The sequence below is a fragment of the Anabrus simplex genome, chromosome 3 (assembly GCF_040414725.1).
Source record: "Anabrus simplex isolate iqAnaSimp1 chromosome 3, ASM4041472v1, whole genome shotgun sequence".
In the NCBI taxonomy this organism is placed as follows: Eukaryota; Metazoa; Arthropoda; class Insecta; order Orthoptera; family Tettigoniidae; genus Anabrus; species Anabrus simplex.
The window spans coordinates 134818204-134840179 of NC_090267.1; the positions used below are offsets into that span (position 1 = coordinate 134818204).

Sequence of the window (21976 nt, forward strand, 5' to 3'; positions counted from 1 at the left end):
TTCTTAATTCTGTAATTGGTCATAAAGGATATTATGGCTTGTGCATTTTCAATTCATATGTGTTGCCTCAGTCAGCTCATGAATTTCAAAAGTGGTTTCAAGAAAGATTTAAGGTTGTAGATGTTCCTAATCTTAAAACAGTCCATAATCTTTAAAATAAATTTCAGGAAACTGGAAGTATCTAGCACAAGTGGAACATCGTCTTTTAAAACATCACTACGTCGTTTTGCACAACAAGTGGGAATTTCATGCAATATGTGCAAAAGGCTACTAAATTATTACACTTAAAGCCATATAATATAACTTTGGCATATGCTCTATAACGGGGTGACCCTGTACGTAGATGCACATTTTGTGAGTGAAGTCTGAAAAATGTATACAGTGGACAAAACCACATGTAATATTTTTCTCAGATGAGATCTGATTCCACCTCCATGGTTATGAGTGTACACAAATCAGTCGTTAGTGGAGTACTGTTAAACCTGACTTCATACATGAAGTGCCCCTTCATGATGCAAAAATTGGTTGGTGATAAAAGAATTGTAGGACAAATTTTTATTTTTTCGTGGCTTTGGTCTCCGCTGTCTTAAGAGGATCCTTCAGATTTCATGGAGAGACAGGGTTCACAATACCAAAGTTCTGCAGCATGCCATTGTCTCCAGTATATATGCCCTGCTCAGCCATTGGTGACTCGGACAATGGGGTCATGTTGGACACATGGACTCTGAGCAAATACCAAACGCCTTATTGTGTGGTGAGTTATGCAAAGACATAAGGCCGATCAGAAGACCACACTTTTGTTTCAAAGGTGTATGCAAGAGAGACTTGTTCCAGACCAACATTGATCCCAGCTGCTGGGAGAGTTTTGCTAATGTTTGAGATGCATAGCAGAAAGCTGTACACAGTAGAATTCAGGCAGCAGAGAAGAGAAAGACCAAACAGCTGATTCAAGAGTGCCAGGTGAAAGGAAAGAGCGACCTCTACTTTATGCTTAATCTGCCCTAATTGTAGCAGGGACTGCCACTTTCAAGTATGACTCAGCAGCCACTCAAGATGCTTCTGGAACTGATTTGGAGTGCTTCACCATCGCCCTGCAATGACAGATGGATGTCATTCTTATAGTATGCATGTGCCATTGTTGTTTGTGGTGTTATATTGTCATAAGAAAAATATTTACAACTCTAGACATTAGAGCTCCTAGACAAAAGAAGAGCTTCACTTATTTAGGATTTATTCAGTGCTAATCCTAAAATTGGTATATAAAATATCTTGCTGAAGTACAATTAATTTAAAGATGTGCATGATAGTCACGTTGCTTGAACAAATTTCTTCAGTATTTTCATTGAGATTTGATTATACTAGATAACGTACATTGTATGATTTACAGCAAGTATTTTCTCTGTTTAAAATTTTAGATTTCTGTGGAGTAGTAGAGATAAAATTTACTCTAAACCCGAGATTACTGCTTATTTGGATGCCACATTTCAAAAAGGCAAATAAAGAACTCTTTGATGTGTTTACCGTGTACCGTGAAAATAAAACACTGCAGCTGGTTAATGAGTGAAAGAAGAGATCTGGGATATATTGACTAATTAATAATATACCAGTGTGAAATATTTATTACTAACTAATAATTAGTATACACTTACATTTCATAATTACTTCTCATTTGAACATGGCTAGGCTGAATAAGAGAGTATAAAACAATAGACAATGGCAGTAGTTATGAAAATGCAGGTCTACAATGCCTCTGTTTCGATTTCTTGTTCAACAAAACTTTTTAGGTGCAATTCTTGTCATAGTTGAAATATACAAACAATTCATTCATTTTTTATTAAATCTAGACAACCTCTATTTCTTTGTTTCCTCCATTTTATCTCTATTACTGATAATGTGGATGGGGCCAGCAGCAAACAAAACAGTAGAGTTGGTGAATTGTTGGGGCTCGCAATAAGGAAGCTCCTAGAAGAAGCTACAAATTGATGAACAATGGACCAGGTGCCCTGAGTAATCTGGAAGTGGAAACTACTAGAATCTTCTACAGGCCTTTAGATAGAGTGCAACTGGCACACGCCAATCAGTCCGGAGTCAGTCTCAAATAAGCCAGTCTTGTGTGTGTGTGGAAATGCAAGTCATATGAGACAGTTGCGAGTCTGTGGCAAGTCGTTCATTATGGGGGGGGAGAGCAATAAGTATAAACTATGTTCAGTGGAAAAGTTGGGCATGAGTCGACTGTCAATAGTAATCCAAAAAATTTACTCGATAATAAAACGCACTGCATGGTCCAAGATATTTTTTAGTTTTAAGAACCCTGATAACCTACCACTATATATTAATAACCTCCTGCAACCTCTTTTTTTTTCTCTCTCTCTCTGTCTCATTTTCAATTTTTTCAGCATCCTCTTTCAGTTTATTTAGAAACTTAACCATTATCACACAGTTATTTCCATGTGGTTAATACACAATACACTGTGCAATTTCTTACTCACGTCTTCTCAAGAAGTAGACCAAGAACAAAAGAAACTAGATCCACACTAGTAGGTACGCTACCAGGCACATTATCTCAACAGATGTGATGAAGACAGCACAGCCTTTGTGATTGGAACCAGTAGTGATGTGTGATCTGTGGTCAGTACCTAAGAGAAGTGAACATTTTATACTATTTGATCACAACCGAACACTTGTTAACAATGGTGCTATGGTCTATAAAGCATGTTATATGAAAATAAAGCTTTTGTTTTCTGAGAAAAGAAAAGGAACATCAGCTTACAGTTTAAAGTGCACTGAGACAGAGAAGTGTTCTATCACCAATCCTGTTTACAATAGTAATGGATGACATCATGAAAACAGCAGAAGCAGCATACGGACGAAGAGAAATGAACATGTTATTTTCAGATGATATTGTGATTTGGGGAGAAGACGACATGAAAGTTCAAGAGCAGTTGGATGTGGTGAATGGGAAGATCGACGAATGTGGATAAAAAATAAGTGTGGAAAAAAGTAAAACTCTTGTTATGACTAGAGGGGAGAAGAAAGGGAAACGTCAGATTAGACTTGCAGACCAGCCCCTGGAAGTAGTGGAGACGTTCAAATACCTGGGGGAGTGAATTAATGGAGAATGCTCGACTGGATGCTGAAATTAGTAAGATGATTCAAGCTGGAAGCTGTTTCTATCATCGTGTGAGAAACATGTTATGGGACAAAGATGTGCCAATGGAAGCAAAGGAAACTATGTACAAGATGCATTATGTACCTATAACAACTTACAGTGCAGAAATTTGGACAGTGACAAAGAAGGATGAGAGTTGAATACAGGCAGCCGAACTGACGTTCTTGAGGAGTATGATATAGAAGAGTAGAAGAGACAAAATAAGGAATGAGATAATCTGGGAAGAAATTGGAGTGGAAAAAATGAATGATAGAATAGAGAAGAGCCAATTAAGATGGTTTGGGCACATAAGGCGAATGAGTGATGAAAGAATGCCAAAAAAGGTTATGAAAATGCAAATGCAAGGAAGGAGAGGCCGCGGAAGACCACGATTGAGATGGAAGGACACAATCCAATGCAGTATTAGAGAAAAAACCTGGACTGGGACACAGTGCTAGAAGAGGAGTGGTGGAAAGACCAAAGAAAGTGGAGAGGAACCATATTTGTCTCTACCTGGCTACAGCTGGATAAAGGGAAGTGATGATGATGATGATGATGATGATGATGATGATGATGATGATGACTGTATGTGGAACAAAATCTGGGGGAAAAAGCTGTATTGCTGGATAAAACTGTAGATCTGGCAATCCTACTGCATATAACTTGAATTTCAGAGACTATTTAGAAACTCTTTAGAAATGAAATTAAGTTTCAAGAGATTTTAAATGAGTAATACATCAATGATCATGTTAAGGTTACAGAAGAATTGTACAAAAAAAAATGTTTTACATTTTATTTTGAAAAACCTAGAAGCAATGTGCAGCAGATTGTGACCACAGATAATTTTAGCTCTGTATTTTAGTTCTGTATATAGGAAAATATAAAATTTCATGACAGAAAGATTTAGTGGAGTAAATATTTACTGACATATAATCTGGTTTATTTATTGGAGACATTCTATAATTTACTTATTCAATTGTAAAGAGTTTGGTTCTTTGCGTTATGATGTATTGATTTGTTTTCATCACTTTCGTTGTCATCAGGCCAAGAGTCTCAGTTAAATAAATGGCTCTCTTGAATCTGAAGATTTTGGTTTCAACGGTACCTCTGTACTATAATGTGTAAGAAAGTTTAAATTCAACACCAACCTTATCTCGTCAAACAAAATAACTTTCTCACAATAAAATTACAAATTACCTCGATAAACTATAACTTTCGTCACTAAAATCTAATATACATACAGAAATTCCCATTACCCTTGGTTTTCTTCATTGTACAGAGCAACATTCATAATGTCAGCATACTCGTAACTTCAAAAAATCAAAGCTCATGAACCTGACGGAAATAAGTTGATAGGTTTGATTGTGGAGCAATCTCGGAGCTAATAGAACATCCTGTAACCTCATAACAGTGCAGCTACTGCACTGTGCGGAGAAAGGTGTACAAGGTCACACGGATGACAATGCTTTCTTCATGCCCACATCAGATCGCCTTGTTGGAAGGTTAATTTGAGTGCAGATGTTACGACAAGTGGAAGAATGGAGAGGTTGTTTTCCTGATGAACCCATATCATGTAAAACTTGTGTATATGATCTTGTATGCTAGTTTTGCGACATGGCCTCCGTGTAGGCAGTAAAATGGGACACCTAAGGCTTGCATGAAGTATCAGTGCATTCCAAAAACAAACAAAAATCTTTTTTGGTGTGCCATATCACGAAGAAGGATCATCGGACCTAAATTTTTTGACACAACAGTTGATTGCACCGTATACAGGGATATTGTGCAACAGCTTGTTACATTATTGCAAGAGTATGAGCATTACTACTAGGTCTAGCAAGATGGTGCCACTTGCCATATTTCTGACAAGACCATAAAAATATTGCAAGACTTTTTCAGTAATTGAATAATCTCAAATTTGTGCCTCTTGCGCTCTTTGCCCAATTTGAACTCTCCAGCCTTTTTGCTGTGGATTAAAATAAAGAGTGTACAAAGAAAGATCTGCATTCATCACGTAAAATTAAACAAGCAATTTCTAAATGTATTGGAGAAATAATTCCAGCAACTTTGAGAAAAATGTCTCAAAACATGTACAACCGAACTCGATAGCTGCAGTCGCTTAAGTGTGGCCAGTATCCAGTATTCGGGAGATAGTGGGTTCGAACCCCACTGTCAGCAGCCCTGAAGATGGTTTTGCGTGGTTTCCCATTTTCACACCAGGCAAATGCTGGGGCTGTACCTTAATTGGATGGTGTTATGCATCACTTGACCAAGCGCCAAAAGTAGATTTTGAGATATTGACACAAATGCAAAATCATTTGTATTAATTCACATTTCCTGTTAAATGTGAGGTATTCTATACTAAAATGAAGATAGAAACATAAATTTTGTTCTTAATATATAAAATTTAGGGATATTTGAAGTATATTGTCGTAATCTGAGATAATGGGGCTTGGTCACTTGATGTTTTATCGCGGTTAGCTTAGTTTTTTGTTTTGCATCACTTGACCAACAAATAAAATTGTCATTTAGTGATCGATTGGACTTATAAAAATTCCGTGCAGTGTAAAATATGATACTTGTTAACTAATTTTATTGCTTATTTAAATACAGGATTAAATTATACATAACAGCATACAACATGACATAGAAAAACATTAATTTTAGAATATGGTGTAGAAATTGCACTAGTTGATCATGGTATTAAGGCTTCATAATCTCACAGTTTCTCCAAGTGTAAAATAATGCAAGATTTTAAGAATTTTCAAGTTCAAAATTAATATTTCCACAATCAAACCCATCTATATCATCGCCTATTCCAGGATCACTAAACATGTCATTATAGAAAGGCTTAGCATCGTTGGGAATTACCTCCTTGAGGGAGCTCAGGTCGTTCAGCTTCGCTTCTGAATCTGGTTTACAATTGGGCCATAACAGAGTGAGCAGAAATTCCTTTTGAGCATTTTTAGCATCTAACTTGGAGAGACATTTACAAGGGCATACATACTCGGGGAAACTCATTAGATTCTTTCAATTTTACCCTATGAGTTATGTAACCTTTATTCCTTATACATTTCGTTTTTCTTCTCTCCCTATTTTGGTTGGGATATTTCCTTTTTTGTCCTTTCTTTGGTCTTCCAGAGCATAATTCACTTTCATCACTAGTTTCTGTCCTTGATGTCTCCTAAATAAAAACAGGAAATTATTACTGTTAATAATAAGATTTAAGGTAATAAATCTGCATAAAGAAACTTAAATAGATCAATGAAAATTTAAGTATATTTAGTACCGCATTTAACACACCTGAAATTCGTTTACTGCAGTCAAGTGTTGTTGGCTAACTTCTGCTGGAGAGAATGTTGTGGGATCTACACCTTCAGTTGCCTATTGCTCATCAGATTCTTCCAAAGTAATTGGAACAGCATCCTCTGTTGTATTATTTTCCTAGAATAGTGGTTCATCGATTACAAAAACTTAATATTTTAGGGAAAGCTAGCAAACGTGCATACACATTTTGAATTTCTTATTTAGAAGTGTGTTTAACAGCATATGGTATCGTGACATATTAAGATATCTAATAAGTGTAAAGGTAACAGGCTGCATCAACTTTTTTCAAAAATTCGCGTAATATAACCAAAGAATTTTGGTCATCTGTCAATGAACTCAGCGTTATGAAGCTGTTCGGCGACTGCCAGTGATCTGCATTTATTGAAACGGGCGTAGTAATTGCAGGTGTGATGGGACCCTCTAAAATATCTTTGGTTTTCTAAGATATGAACGCATTTTAAATACATAAAGCAATACCTATAAGCACTGATTTGTGAATTAACAGAAGATCATTGAAGCATCTGATTCTTTGCTAACAAGGGAATTCACTCAAACCGAGATATATGAGGATTCACAATTAAGTATTTATTTATTTTCCACCTAGTCGATACAGTGATTGCTTAAGGCAATTTTTAATGGTCAAAAGTGGTACATGTTTCGTATATTATCAACATCTTCAGCCACATAACACTGTTTAGATGAAAAATATATAAAATTGACAAAGTAATGCTTTAGAGGAAGTGACCTTAAAATTAACATAAGATTGACAAGATTATGTTAATTTTAAGGTCACTTCCTCTAAAGCATTACTTTGTCAATTTTATATATTTTTCATCTAAACAGTGTTATGTGGCTGAAGATGTTGATAATATACGAAACATGTACCACTTTTGACCATTAAAAATTGCCTTAAGCAATCATTGTATCGACTAGGTGGAAAATAAATAAATACTTAATTGTGAATCTATTGAAGTGCGATACGGACCATGAAGCTGATTTTATGTAATATATGAGGATAACGGTCCATGGGTATGTTCTTAGGCTTAAGCACTTATTACCACAATGAGGGATTTCAGTGAATAAAGAAAGAGTAGGTTAACTACAATGATGACACATTGCAGAGAAACAATGCGGACTCGAAAGCTGTGTAACAAGGAAGAAAACTTGCACGGGAATCTGCGACGCGGGAATCTACATTTAGCATCACACGGCCAAGTGACTGCACGCATGTCGTGTGGTCATTTGATGCGTAATTTTGACTCAGAAATGGTGGTTGGTCACTTGGTGCAAAACTTTAGTTTAATGATTGAGAGGTTGGCCTTTGGTCAAAATTCATTTCCTGCGAAATCATATTGAGAATAAAAGTCCGAACTATAACCTATGTTAAGTTTACACCTTTAGCTACCAGGTGGTGCAATAATCTGAAAAAATCCATTTTGGCGCTTGGTCAATTGATGCATAACACCATCCAATTAAGGCCACGGCCGCTTCCTTCCCAGTCCTAGATCTTCTAGATCTTTCCTGTCCCATCGTCACAATAAGACCTATTTGTGTCGGTGCGACGTAGAGCCAATAGCAAAAAAAAAAAAAAAAACGTACAAGAGGGTAAAATTTTGCCTGCAAGACATTAACATTTCTTGTGAACTGGAACTGGCAATGGTATGTGCGAGAAATGAGTTGGTGTGGTGTGTGTGCATTTATTCTTCTCAACACTACCAGAATATTTCTGTCAAAAATTTATTTTTCTTTCCCCTAAGATATACACTGCATTTAAAATTTATATGTAATCATTAAATGTTTTTGGTAGATACAGCTTTACAAAAAAATCAGAAATTTGAGTGCACTGACCTTATGAACACCCTGTTGTAATTGTGGTTTCTCTAATGAAGTATAAATCAGAAAGATATCAGTCTTGTGTGAAAGCACTTCTTAGCCAATGCTGTCTGTTGGTTGCAATATCTTATTAAACCAATAAGTCTTGATAATAAGAGAGCATTGCCTGACTTTCTCAAATAATACTGTATTAAAGGCTTTCCACTCAGTATTAATTAGGGTGAGTATCTTGCATTTATAATAGAGCAGTTTGGTAAGGGAAACTTTAATTTGATTTAATGTACATTCGTTGCTGCTTTTTTTTTTTTAAGGTGAGTGAATGAAGTAATCCACTTGATTGAGATTGATGCTGGTGCAATGGTTGTAGAATATAGCTCAAAGAAACCTTCCTAAGATATTAACTTCCCATGAAATATTTGTACTAGATAATCAATAATTAGTCTTATTTTTCTTCAGAATTCATTTGAATGATAACATTCATAGCTGGGTTTGCCTGTATGATGTTTGGTTTGTAGGAATGTAACATTTAAAAATAAATTTGGCTGATGGTTTGCCTTTTTCTCCCAGTTTCAACAGGCTCCATATCTGAGGTGGACAGGCGGGCATTGGTACGTACTATTTGGGCACTAGCAGAGTATTGACATTTCTAGAGAGATTCTTTGAGGCAACTGATTGTGTTAGTAATATGGTGGTGGGGTAAGGTTGGCTAGCTTGCTAAATAATACAGATGTTCCTTGATGGATCTCTCACTTCAAGAGATGTCATTGCTCCTTAGTGTATTGTAATTAGCATGTTAGTTGGTGGTATGCCCTGCCTGCGTGCATGCTTAGTAGCTCTGCTTCCGCTGACTGCTGCATGGCTCTTTCTCATTGTGCTTTTATCTGTCTTCTTCTGTAGCCTATCATAATTGTTTTTAAAGTAACAAATGTAAGTACAAGTGCAAATAAATACAGTATTACTTAGGCAACTGTTTGGAACCTTAAATCATTTTTATAACTGTGTTTTAACGAGGAATTCTATTCAGATATTATTGTACTTCAAGATATACAGTACTTTATGAGGCTTCTTGTGAACTTGTGTGTGTTGTTTTCTTCATATTCTATTTAGGAGAGGGAATATTCTCTCATTCTTTTTCCGTTTGTGTGATTGTAATTTTTGTAACATTAAACAAAAATTTCCTCTTCGTTACCTTCGTAGTATACTTCCGTGATGTGTGGCTCACTGTACTGTGCTATCAAAAATAAAGAGATATTGCATGAATAATGAACGTTTTTAATTCAGAATAATAAGATAGACATGTTAGCATTTATTTGTGCATAGTTAATTGCAACTGTAATAGAAATAGTTGAAAAAACTTCACAGAAGTTTCATCATTTGTCTAAGGGGTGTGTCATTTACACTTATGATAACTGCTATGTATTATTCTTGATAATCTTGTGGATGTTAGAAGCCATTCTTTATATAGATTAAAAACTACTTAACCATATTGCTTGGTGTGATCATCTGCTTGCAACATGTTGGCATTGCCATATGCCATATACTATGTGTAATCTGATAAGATCTAGATTTCAAGCACAATCAGATCTTGCAATTTTAAAACATTTCTCATTGTACATCTTCATACTATATTCTTCTATCGTAGATGTTCTGTTAGTCCAGTGATGCACGACTCAACACTTTTAAGCTTGAATTCTTCAGTGAAACCTAACAGGAAGAAATGTTAATGAATTGTGTAGGGAGAACTGGGGCCTGATAACTTAGACCAAAAATATCCAGATTTACAGAAATATTATATTAGAGTTAAATAATAATAATAATAATAATAATAATAATAATAATAATAATGTGTATATTGCCGTGTATCAAAATTTCAATACATTCCAACTGTAAAGAAGCCATTGTAGGCTGTTGTAAATAAGTCTTATTTCAGAACGACCATGTCAGTTGACTGCACATATGTACCTACACACCTCTAAAAATACTCATATAAGATGTCAAAATGACAAGATAAAAAAACGATCCCCAAAAGATTATTGTCAATGAGTACAATAAATTTCAAATTTTAACTATATCACTGTAAACTCTCAATGTTTGGGGCTAAGGGTTGTCCATAAAATCGAATATGTTAAACCATAAATCTTGGGAATTGATATATAACTTAAGTTTTTCAGTCTGTTAAAACTAATGCATGATTCATGAAACTAAATATATGAAAATAACATTCTGGTTTTAACAAGTTATTTTTTCAGTTATATGTCTCAGTTAATTCAATGTTTTCTTGAAAAACTCTGAAGTTATATTTTAAGAAAGTCAAAACTGAAAAGTATGGGAACCATTTTATATACATACCATTTAACAGGGGAGTTCCACAGGGGTTGCTGTCCTTCCTGCATGCCACATGTCAGTAAACGAGAAAACAATCACCATCACATCATTCCCATACACCCATAGAAAACCCATTAGCTTTTATGAATGGATAATCTGTTATAATGGAGGGGAAAAAAGAAATGGATAACCAGGTTGCAAAAACAGATAGAAAAACAGTAAACCTTACCCCATTGCAATAAATTGAAAGATGTTCTCCCTCAGCTTGTAGACAACCGTTGTAACATATAATGATATTATGGTTCATTCTCTACAATTCAGCCTCATGAATCTTCAAAATTTTGTTGCGAATTACCTTTTGAAATCTATAGCACATGAAAATGCACTGTTCAGCAAAAAATTGAAGCCATGAAACACATTAAAGTGATGAATTACTACTGTATAACAAGCAATCACACTGTACATTGTACAGAAGTGGTTTGAGACCATGATATCGCTGGGCATGTTATAAGGATCAGGCGGCTATTACATCATCAACTCAACCAGAGCGCAGCACAGAGAATAAACGGCAATTTGACTGAGACCCACATTGTACTTGTATATCTCTCATTCCTAGCTTTTTCCCCATCAAATGCGACCCTTTGTTGTTACATTTTTGCCATTTTGGCCCTGTCTATAACTTATAGTGTTTTGTGGTCTACAACATGCATAGCTTCCATAATCTTGTCAATCCAATGCATCGGCAGTCCCCCTTGTGATTGGCACCCACCTAGGTCAAGCTGGAGGGCCGTTTTTATTACTGTACTGTTGTTGCTTTGCATGACATAGCTATACCACCAGAGTCGAGCCTTTCTTGCTGTCTGTATAATTGGACCACACCAAGTATACATCACACATCGTTTCTGACATGGTCCAAGAGAGTCAGCCCCTGTGACCATCGCAACATCCTCATCTCCATAGCGTGGAGGATCTGTCCATAGAGAGCAACTGGTCTTATCTCTGTCTTGTAAATTTTTTTAGACTTCCAAGTGTTTGGGCATCTTTTTATCGCAGAGAACACCAGTCACATGTCTGCACTTAGACCCTGTTGCACTGACTCATGTGCGTCGGAGGTAGCACCATTATCTGATGTGATCAAAGATTCATGATACTTAAAATGGGTGATTTTTTTTGTAAGGTTTGGCCATTGATGGTAATGGTGCCATTGGTTTTGTAGGCCACATTCTAGATATACTGACTTTTGGATGTTGAGTCGAGGTCCATTCTCATTCAGCCTCTGTTTCCAGTTTTCCACCCGATGCTGAAATGCAAGGCTGCACTCTTGTGAAAGAACCACGTCATCTGCTTTTAGGAGTGTCGAGGGATGGGGACACTGAATGTCAACTGTTGGCGTATCCATTCAAAGGTTGAAGAGTAGGAGAGAGAGGGGATGAAGCTTGGTGGAGCACAGACAGTGATTTCAAAAGGCAGCGAGAGCCCAGCCGGACGTCCAATCACACTTGTGACATTACAGTACAGAAGTTGGATGCATTCTACATATACCTTGGTACTCTGTGGCTGCGAAGTCCTCGCCATATGAGATCGTGTGGTAACCGGTCAAAAGATTTCTCCAGATCTTAAGCATTCTAAATGCATGGTCTTCTTTTTTCTGTGCCTCTCCAACAAATGTGTGGCATGGATCACATCTGTGGTGCTGCATCCTCTGACAAATCCGCACTGATTTGATGTTACCGCAACAATACCTTTTAGTCTATTATCAAGTCCTCTCTCAAATATCTTCAGAGTATGGCATAGAAGTTGAATTGGCCAGTAATTGCTGCATATGGTGACATTTTCCTTCCTTTTCCAAATTGGCAGTTGTGCTGGTGGTCCACACACTGGGAAGCTTGTTTACAACTATGATTTAATTGAATAGCATGACAAGGAATTCCATGCCAGGCTGCCCAAGCATATTCCAGATATCGGCCGGTACATCGTCAGGACCAGTTGCTTTCCCCATTCTTTTCTTGAGGGCTAACATCACTTCTTTGGCCATGAATAATGGTGCTAGTCCAGACATGGGTTGTGGACTCATTATTGGTAGGTGTAGAAACACTTCGTTGCACAGGGCATCAAAATAGTTGGTGCATCATTAGAGGATGACTGATGGGTTTTTCAGGATTTCATGTGACCCTTTGATTTGCATAACATGGCCAATATCTTGTGTGGAACAATTACGGGATTTGACAAGGCGATAAGTACTGTTCCCTGAGATTTATTGGTCAAAATTGTTGAAATATTCATAATGGGCAGTTGCCTCTGGATCTGATGAGACGATAAACGTTGAATCGGGAGTCTGCTAAATTAAGAGTTAATTGTATTGCCATTGATGCTTTCACGGCCCATACTTATAGACGATATATAGGCTTTTGGGCTTATGCTGTGTCAAGAAAATAAGGCAAAATTCTTTACGTTTCGCAGATAACTTTGCTCTGCATCATCGGAAGAAAATCTTGACTGTCCTGGAGAAAGTCTTCTAAAATAGTGAGCTTTGAATTTAGACGTTATAATAGTTGAAATGGTACGTTCATTCATCAACAGATGGCTCCCTGGACACGGTACAGCGCTAGCATTCAAAGCGGAAGCTGATGGAACCATCAGAATGAGAGGGTCACATAACATAACGTGTACACAACATATGACATTGATAGGTGTATGACATTGACACAAGCCCGGAATGAAACATATGGCAGTGAGAAATGTCAGTGCTGTAGCTGCAGGAGTGTGGTAGTGATGACTCTTTGTTGTTGTTCCCGCGTAGTGATTTGTGACAATGGAAAAAACTGAGATTCGAGCAGTGATTAAATACTTTGTAAAGAAAGGTATGAAAGCAAAGGAAATTCATGCCGACTTTCAGAACACACTGGGGGACTCTGCTCCTTCATTTTCAACTGTTGCCAAGTGGACCAGCGAGTTTAAATTTGGTTGGGAGAGCTTGGATGATGGTCCGCGTAGTGGACGGCCAAAAAGTGTTACGACCCCAGAATTTATCGCAAAAGTGCATAAAATGGTCATGGAGGATCGTCGACTGAAAGTGCGGGAGATTGCTGAAGCTGTAGGGATGTCTTCTGAACGGGTATATTATATTTTAACCGAAGAATTGGGTATGAAAAAATTATCTGCAAGATGGGTGCCGCGGCTCTTGACATTGGACAATAAACGCACCAGATTGGAAATATCCGAACAAAGTCTGGCCCGTTTTCAGTGCAACCAACAAGATTTTTTGCGCCGGTTTCTGACTACAGATGAAATTTGGGCCCACTACTATACCCCAGAGACAAAACAACAGTCAAAGCAGTGGAAACATGCTGATTCACCACCACCAAAGAAAGCAAAGGCAGTGCGTTCGGCCGAAAAGGTCATGGCCTCAGTTTTCTGGGATGCAAAAGGCATTCTGCTGATAGATTATCTTCCTACTGGCTAAACAATTACGGGGCAATACTATGCAAACCTCCTAGACCAACTGCAGGAAAAGATACGCGAAACAAGGTCTGGTTTGGCAAGGAAAAAGGTCATCTTTCATCAGGACAACGCTCCGCCGCACACAAGTGTTATTGCCATTGCAAAACTTCATGAACTGGGGTACGAATTGTTGCCACATCCACCTTATTCACCTGATTTGGCACCATCAGACTTCCATCTATTCCCCAAGCTGAAAATTTTCCTCGGTGGATGGAGATTTTCTACAAGGGAAGAACTGACAGCCGAATTGGAGAGGTATTTTGCAGGCCTGGAGAAATCTCATTTTCGAGATGGGATCAAGGCATTGGAACATGGCTGGACCAAATGCATTAGTCTACAGGGAGACTATGTTGAAGAATAAAAGCAGTTCCACCGATGTAAGATACTTAATTCTAGTACATTCCGAGAACTTTTCAAACCACCTACGTAATCCTTAGGACATACAGTCTATCGTAAACCTACCCACACAAATCGCTATCTTCATGCAGATTCTCACCACCATCCAGAACATAAACAAGGCATTCTCATGACACTCACTAAGAGGGCGAGACAAATTTGTGAGCCATCAAATATCCAGGTGGAGATGGACACGTTCAAGGTTAATGGGTACAGCGATTTGCAGATTCACAGAGCCCTGCATCCCAGAGAAACGACCAAGCAAAGCTCACAGGAGGAAGAATTGAAGGGAACTGCCTAATTACCTTACATTCACAATACCACAGATCGAATTGCCAAGGCATACTCCAGATGCTAAGAATTTAGAGCCTAATTTATTTTTCAGAGTTTACACTTAATTCATCCCAGATTTTAATGTTAATTGTGTGTTTTTACATTTGTATAGTTATTAGATGTATTACATTAAGGCTGAAGATGGCCAGCCAATGCCGAAACTAGTCCCTAGTTTCTTAATATAATTCAATAATATTGCATAATATAGTATTGAAAAAGGTGGATCATTCAACATTAATCTAATAATTATTATTGTCTGGGTAAAACCAAGGACAAATTGTCCCCACTTTTACATCCTGGGGTATACGAAATTCCGTGTACTTGCGGTAAGGTATACATTGGCCCATGCCGGTCCATTGGTACCCGTATCAAGGAACATGAACCTAATGCTCGTCTTAACCAGCCTGACAAATCAGCAATAGCTGAGCACGCTCTCTCATCAGGTCATGATGTCATGTTCCAAGATGCTCAAGCTCTTACCCACACTAGACACTACAGGTCCAGGATTATACGGGAAGCTGTGGAAATACGTAGAAATCCTAACAATTTCAGCAGGGACACTGGCTATCAATTAAGTAATACCTGATTGCCAGCCATTAAGGATTTACATAGGTAGTCCCGTCCCCGTCCCTACACTATTGTTATTTCGTTTCGGTGTTTTCCAAATTCGTACATTTCTCACTGCCAGATGTTTCATTCCGGGCTTGTGTCAATGTCATACACCTGTCAATGTCATATGTTGCGTACAGGTTATGTTATGTGACCCTCTCATTCTGATGGTTCCATCAGCTTCCGCTTCGAATGCTAGCGCTGTACCGTGTCCGGGGAGCCATCTGGTGTTGAATGAACGTACCATTTCAACTTCTATTATAACGTCTAAATTCAAAGCTTCACTGTTTTAGAAGCCTTTCTCAAGGGCAGTCGAGATTTTCTTCTGATGACGCAAAGTTCTCTGCGAAACGTAAAGAATTTTACCTTATTTTCTTGACACGGCATAAGCAGGTTGTCAGATACTTCTTGCCTACTTCAGAAGAATTTTTTTTTTTCCTAGGGGCTTTACGTCGCACCGACACAGATAGGTCTTATGGTGACGATGAGAAAATTTCTTGATTCCCCCCCCCCCCCCAAATAAATTTTCTATATGCTGTATAAGGTTCATTTCAACAAGCTATAGAAAGAGATTATAGTAAGATATGGAAATGTTTTCTGTTATATTCTGCAATTTAAGAGTATAATCTTGAAGATATTCGTGGCTAGATAGGCTTCCATACCAGCATCTGACACAGAATATTATCTAGGCTGTTCCCTATTCACACTTAGTCTCATTCAAGATGGATTGTACAGTAAGAGAAACTATTCCATGCTTACGGGTGACCAGCTGGAGTGACCTCAAAAACAAACTGACACATACGGTGCAGGAAACCATACTCAGCATGACAGCAGAATGCGATGAAGCAGTGAGCTCACCAGGAGAAAGTACCTCTCAAATCCAATACCTGAAAATTTAGAAGCAACATTGCACATCGAAATTTAAGAAATGAACACTAGACAAAATAGAGGAAGATTTCCAGAGAATACTGCAAACAACTTACCAAAACCCAGAAATACATTGGGCAATCTTTGTGTTTTAAAAGATCCACAAGTGAACTGGCCATTACTATTTGTAGTAGCAGCATTGTATTAACACAGTACTAAATTCTTCAGAAGTAACAAAGAGATATCCACTAGTGCACCCAACACTTACACAACTAGAACCAGCACCACCCACGAAGGAGGAATTAAAAACAGTCATTCAGTCAATGAAGGATAACAAAAACTGCAGGAGAAGATTGTATTGATGGCAAAATGTTGAAACATATACATGATATTGCTCTTGGAAATCCACATCATGTCTGCCCAGATTAGGTACACTGAGATCTCTCACAAGACTGGAAAGGTGCACTTATCTATCCATTATATAAAAAGGGCAAGAATGATGTGAATAACCATAGCGGGATCTCTCTCCTGGCAGTCCCATTTAAAATTCTCTGTAGGGTTGTACCGAAACGCATATGACACAACAGAACAAACCATAAGCAAGTACTAAGAATGGTTTTGATCAGGACATTCAGGACCGGAACAGATTTGTATGAATTCGGTTTTGATACAAAGACCATCAACCTTATCAGCCAAACACTCAGCCGACACTCGCTCCAAAGTAAAATTTATGGGTGAGATCTCGGAACCTTTCTGTATCAAGACTGGCATGGGACAGGATGGGGAGGCAGACTATCACCTATGTTATTTAACTTGGTATTAGAGAAAGTTATAAAAGAATAGTGCAAGCTGGCTGCAGCAGACCACAGTATAAAACTAGGAAAAGGCAAGAGGAAAGAAATTGAGATTGATTGTTCGGCATTCGCATACGTGTAGCCTTACTCTCGACAAACATTGGCACAGCATGCACTTAGTTAGAAAGGCTCAAGAATTGTGCTGGAAGAACTGGATTTCAGATCTCCTTTGTTAAGACAGAATTCATGATGAACACTAGTGCTGCCATCGTAAATACCCAATTCAAATGCATTAAAGAAGTTTTGGAATTCAAGCACCTTGGTGAAATCATTTCAGAGAATATCTCGGAAAAAGTTGCAACTAAGGCATTCATGGTTTTATTGGAGACAGCATACAGGAGCATCACTGAAATCTATAATAAGAGAAACAAATGCAGAGACACTAATACTAGATCAGATGTCCCTACTCGATGCACTGGAGCTTAGAAAATGCCCATTCATACAGAAGATATTAGGACCCAGGAAGAATTATGATAGTGAGTGGAGGATTAGGAGCAATATGGAAATAATCGATACATTGAACGCCTCACTGATATCATAGAAAATGACACCTGAAGTTCTATGGACATACAAAGTGCATGGATTCAGTTAGACTAACCAAGACGGTATTGATACATCAGATACATTGATAGAATCAGAGAAAACTTTAAAAACAATCTGGCAGTATACAGGACACTAGATGCAACAGGACTATATACAAATGAGACTACAAGGCTGATGACCTGGATGTTAGGCCCCTTTAAACAACAACAATAATAATCATCATCATCATCAACAAATAAGACTACAGACTGTCTTGAGAAGACCACCATATTGTAGATGAAACATACAGCACTCCTCGAAAGTGTGACCAATGGCTAAAATGTAAGTTTTTAGTTAATGATTTTGTCTACCATCTAGAATTAGGCATTCTGTGATTATGAATTCCTCAGCCTGCTGCCTGCAACAGCTGGATATCTTTATTTAAAATGTTATCTAAGGTATATTGACTATAACCAGAGTAAAAGTGATTGACAGGTCTCCGTAGTTACAACAAAAGGATGGCTATTTAGGAGTGAAGTTTGGTTAGGGCTGATTACATGAATATTCACTGTAGTGCTTGTAATGTCACACATGTTCTGATATGACAATCATCTCTCGTGCTCATATGTCAGAACTTTAACAATATTGATTTACTCTCAACAAGTATTAACTACAGCATTCAAACTTTAGGCAACTCTCAAGCTATAATCTTGATTATAAAGTAGCTGTTCCTGATCTTTAGAATATATATTTTCAGTATAGATGGGAAGCAACTAGACAGAAAGCTACACTTATGTACCCCCACCCTAAGAAGACTGCAAAGGATTGCACTTTATGTAATAATAGAACAAAGAAAGATGAAGAGAAACACACTTCTTCTGCAACAGGTTCAATGAAATTAGATTACATCCAGTTGTTGTTTGCTTGATGTGTGCTGTACAGGGAAAGAGTGAAAGTGAATAAGATAATTCATTAGGAGGTTTTTTGTAATCATGTAAAGTATTTTGTTTCATTTTAAGAATATAAGGTTAGATTGCAATATAATCAAGCCTTCTAGAAAAATTTCACACACTTGTTGGTAGTTAGATCGTCCACTCCACAAGCAGTGAGTTATGTGTTTGTAAATTATGATCAGGAAAAAGGATTTTACAACAGCTGTATTCTGTGTGTTAGGGAGTGTACTTCTTGTTAACTAAGTAGCTGTTTAGTGTTGCTTAGTATAGATGAACGTGTATCTATCAATCAATCAATCAATCAATCAATGTAAAGAAATAGCTTGGATGCTGAATTATAACAGAAATTAAGAGCATCGGATTCAATGGCAGGCAGGTGGAAGAGCTGAAGAGAGATGCAGATGGGATATAAATATAGACAATGCACTGGAAGCAATATAGAGTTGCATGCATAGTCTTTTTTATGACCTGGTTTTGACAAGTGATATTCTAACTTGTTATATTTACTGGAAACATTTCCAGTTTGTCATCAATTGAGCTTTCTGAAACAACCCTGTTGTCCAACTAAAAGCTTCCCTCCATGTTTCATATGCAATGAGATTGAGAGAAACAGTGTCTGTTTCTAGCTGGAATTCAAAAACAGTGTGTGGAAATTCTTCAGAACTGTTTTCCAAGGTGAATCCTGTTATATATTTTAACTGATGTTCTCTAGATTGAACTTTTGAGTCTTGTAGGCTGTGTTGAGCTTCTTTATATTTGCCTACATTTCCTGAGCAAGTACAGCTGGCATGTTTGGAATAAGTGGTCCAGTTACTTTGAATGATAGCAATACCACAGAGTTTAGGTCTACTTACTTTGCATAACTGATGTTGTTTCTCTAGTGTGGGCTTTTTCAGCATATGTGGCAATATGTACTGGAATTTCTGAAATCCTGATACAAACTCTCTTGATCCAGAATTAAAATGAAAACCTACAACCTGTTTTCCAGTCATTAACCAGGTCAGGGATGGAATGAATGAAGCCCCCATCTTGCGGCGAAGATAGGAATTGTGCCGGCTGCCGAGGCCTGTCTCACTCCTCTGGGGCAATGATTAATGACTGACAGATGAAATGGAATGTTATTGGAGAGTGTTGCTGGAATGGAAGATGACAAGGAAAGCCGGAGTACCCAGAGAAAAACCTGTCCCACCTCTGCTTTGTCCAGTACGAATCTCACATGGAATGACCGGGGTTTGAACTGTGGAGCCCAGCAGTGGGAGGCCGACATTCTGGCGCCTGAGCCATGGAGGCTACTTGATCCAGAATGTCCATTCAAAATTTATAAACTTTAAACTTCTACCCCCTCTCTAATCAGAGTGGAACAAAGTAGATGCAGAAGATACCAGTTGGACATTGCTAAGAAAACGCTGCCTGTCGTATAAAGAAAAGAAAAGATGATACAGCATAAAAACCTGAAAAGCTACTTGAATTTTGAAGCCAACCACAGAAATGTATACAGATTTATTGTAATTTATAAAAATTAAAGGTTCTTGTAATTTGTAGTGATCCTTTCGCACCATATATTCAAAGAAAACAAGTTGAAGAACAAACAGAAATTACCCTAAGAAAACATTGATATTATTTGTGAGACATTGTCAATTAAAAATCATTTTATGTAAGTAGTGGAAATGGACCAAACAAGTCAACAAATGTGAAAACTAGGAAGCCAAGAAAGAAGAATGGAACACATGGAAATATAGTGACAAGCTCATGTGGGCAGAAGGTGCAATAGAAAGGAGGGACAAAGGCAGACTTACCTTCTCACACTGCCATCTTCATAGATGAGCTCTCCTCTTAATAATTCTAATTCTTCCTCATAAAAATCTTGAGACCCTTACAAGCTGATTTCTGCTTCATTAGCAGAGGAGAGCAGTTAAATTGGGTTTTCCTCTGAATACGACGATTGCCTCCCTCCCCCACTAGAACGACATGATCAGAGATTACTTCCATCTGTACTTGATGAACATCAGAATTTTTTAATGAAAATGTTTGTCTGATTTTGTGAGACTGAAATGACTAATGAGATGTGGATATTAGCATGAAGTGATTCTGCAGATATTCCCTAGCACATTTTTTTCCAGTTTATAATTACTGATGCATTAAAATTGTTTTGTTTTATTGTTATTAAACAAATATAGCTGACATTCATTTTTCTGTAAATAGTACTCTTGTGTTTATTAGTTATGCCCCCTTCATTCAAAAAATGTGGTGAATGTATAAATATGAGAGTAGTTTTTCTTAAATGTCAAGAGCAAAAGGTGAGGATTTGATGCACTTTTTAAACATTTCATCTGCACTAGGTGTAAATATGTTTCTGTTAGAGATTTGATTCATTGCACCAAGCATGATGTATCCAAATTAGGTAAAGAACTAGATTAAAGTGGAAATGACTGAATTTTCATAAAATATAAGCAAGTAAACTACAGTTATTTGTGAAAGAAATTTATATAACTGTATGATATGTATAAAGAATGGCAGATAGAGGTGGGAATTAATCAGAGGTATTATCTGTGTTCCTCCAGAACTTGCATAAAACAGGGATTTACAGTATTTTTTTTTTTATGCAATGCATTTTTTACTGTATCATATTATAATATATAATTCTCTTTTTCCATGGCCTGTGGTTGTGTTTTACCATACAGAATGCTGATTTGCCTGTATCAACAACATTTGCTGGTGGTTTCCGTTATGTTGCCTCGTACAGCCCTCACCTGCGCCGTTCACTGCCCAACATGTCCCATTCAATGAGCACAGAACCAGCCAAGATCTACCCCTATCACTTGTTACAAATCACGAACTACAGACTGCCTGCTGATGTTGATAGGCTCAATCTCGAGGTGAGTGCTAAACCTGTTCAGCCCACTTATGGTAGTAGGTATCTTTTCATTATGAGCCTTCACCTAGGAAGAACAGAATGGTTTGTTATCTACTTTTGACACTTTAGTTTCTCAGGTGCCACAACACTAAACAGTAGTAAAGTATAAGGTGTGCAGGGTTTTTTAGAACACATTAGAAGTAGTACCAGAACAAACCATATCTAAAAAATACCAAATTGTACTTGGTAGACAGATCCATTAATGATTAAAGTGTAAGTTGATTGGATATAACTGCCTTTAGCTGCAGTGACAGTTTCAGTGAAAGACAGGAAGCATTGACATGTACAAATCGCATGGTCCTTATTGATGTTTGATATTATTCTGATAATGGTGACCTTTAGGGAATCGGTTGTATAGTTGAAATGTTTATTAGTCTCCTGTTCAACAATGCCCCAT

At 37.5% G+C, this 21976-nt stretch overlaps 1 protein-coding gene across 6 annotated transcripts in view; it reads left to right on the plus strand.

The window, feature by feature from the left end:
• The window catches only part of Unc-115a (Uncoordinated 115a), a 475062-nt gene that overhangs the window by 439712 nt on the left and 13374 nt on the right, over positions 1 to 21976 (plus strand). For 4 of the 6 annotated variants that reach the window (XM_068226596.1, XM_067142724.2, XM_067142725.2 and 1 more), the window contains 2 exons: positions 8873 to 8913; positions 21347 to 21541. In XM_068226596.1, coding sequence (XP_068082697.1) covers positions 8873 to 8913; positions 21347 to 21541 — 236 coding nt within the window. Of the gene's footprint in view, positions 1 to 8872; positions 8914 to 21346; positions 21542 to 21976 lie in introns of those variants that run through there. The other 2 variants (XM_067142728.2, XM_067142729.2) reach the window with 1 other exon arrangement.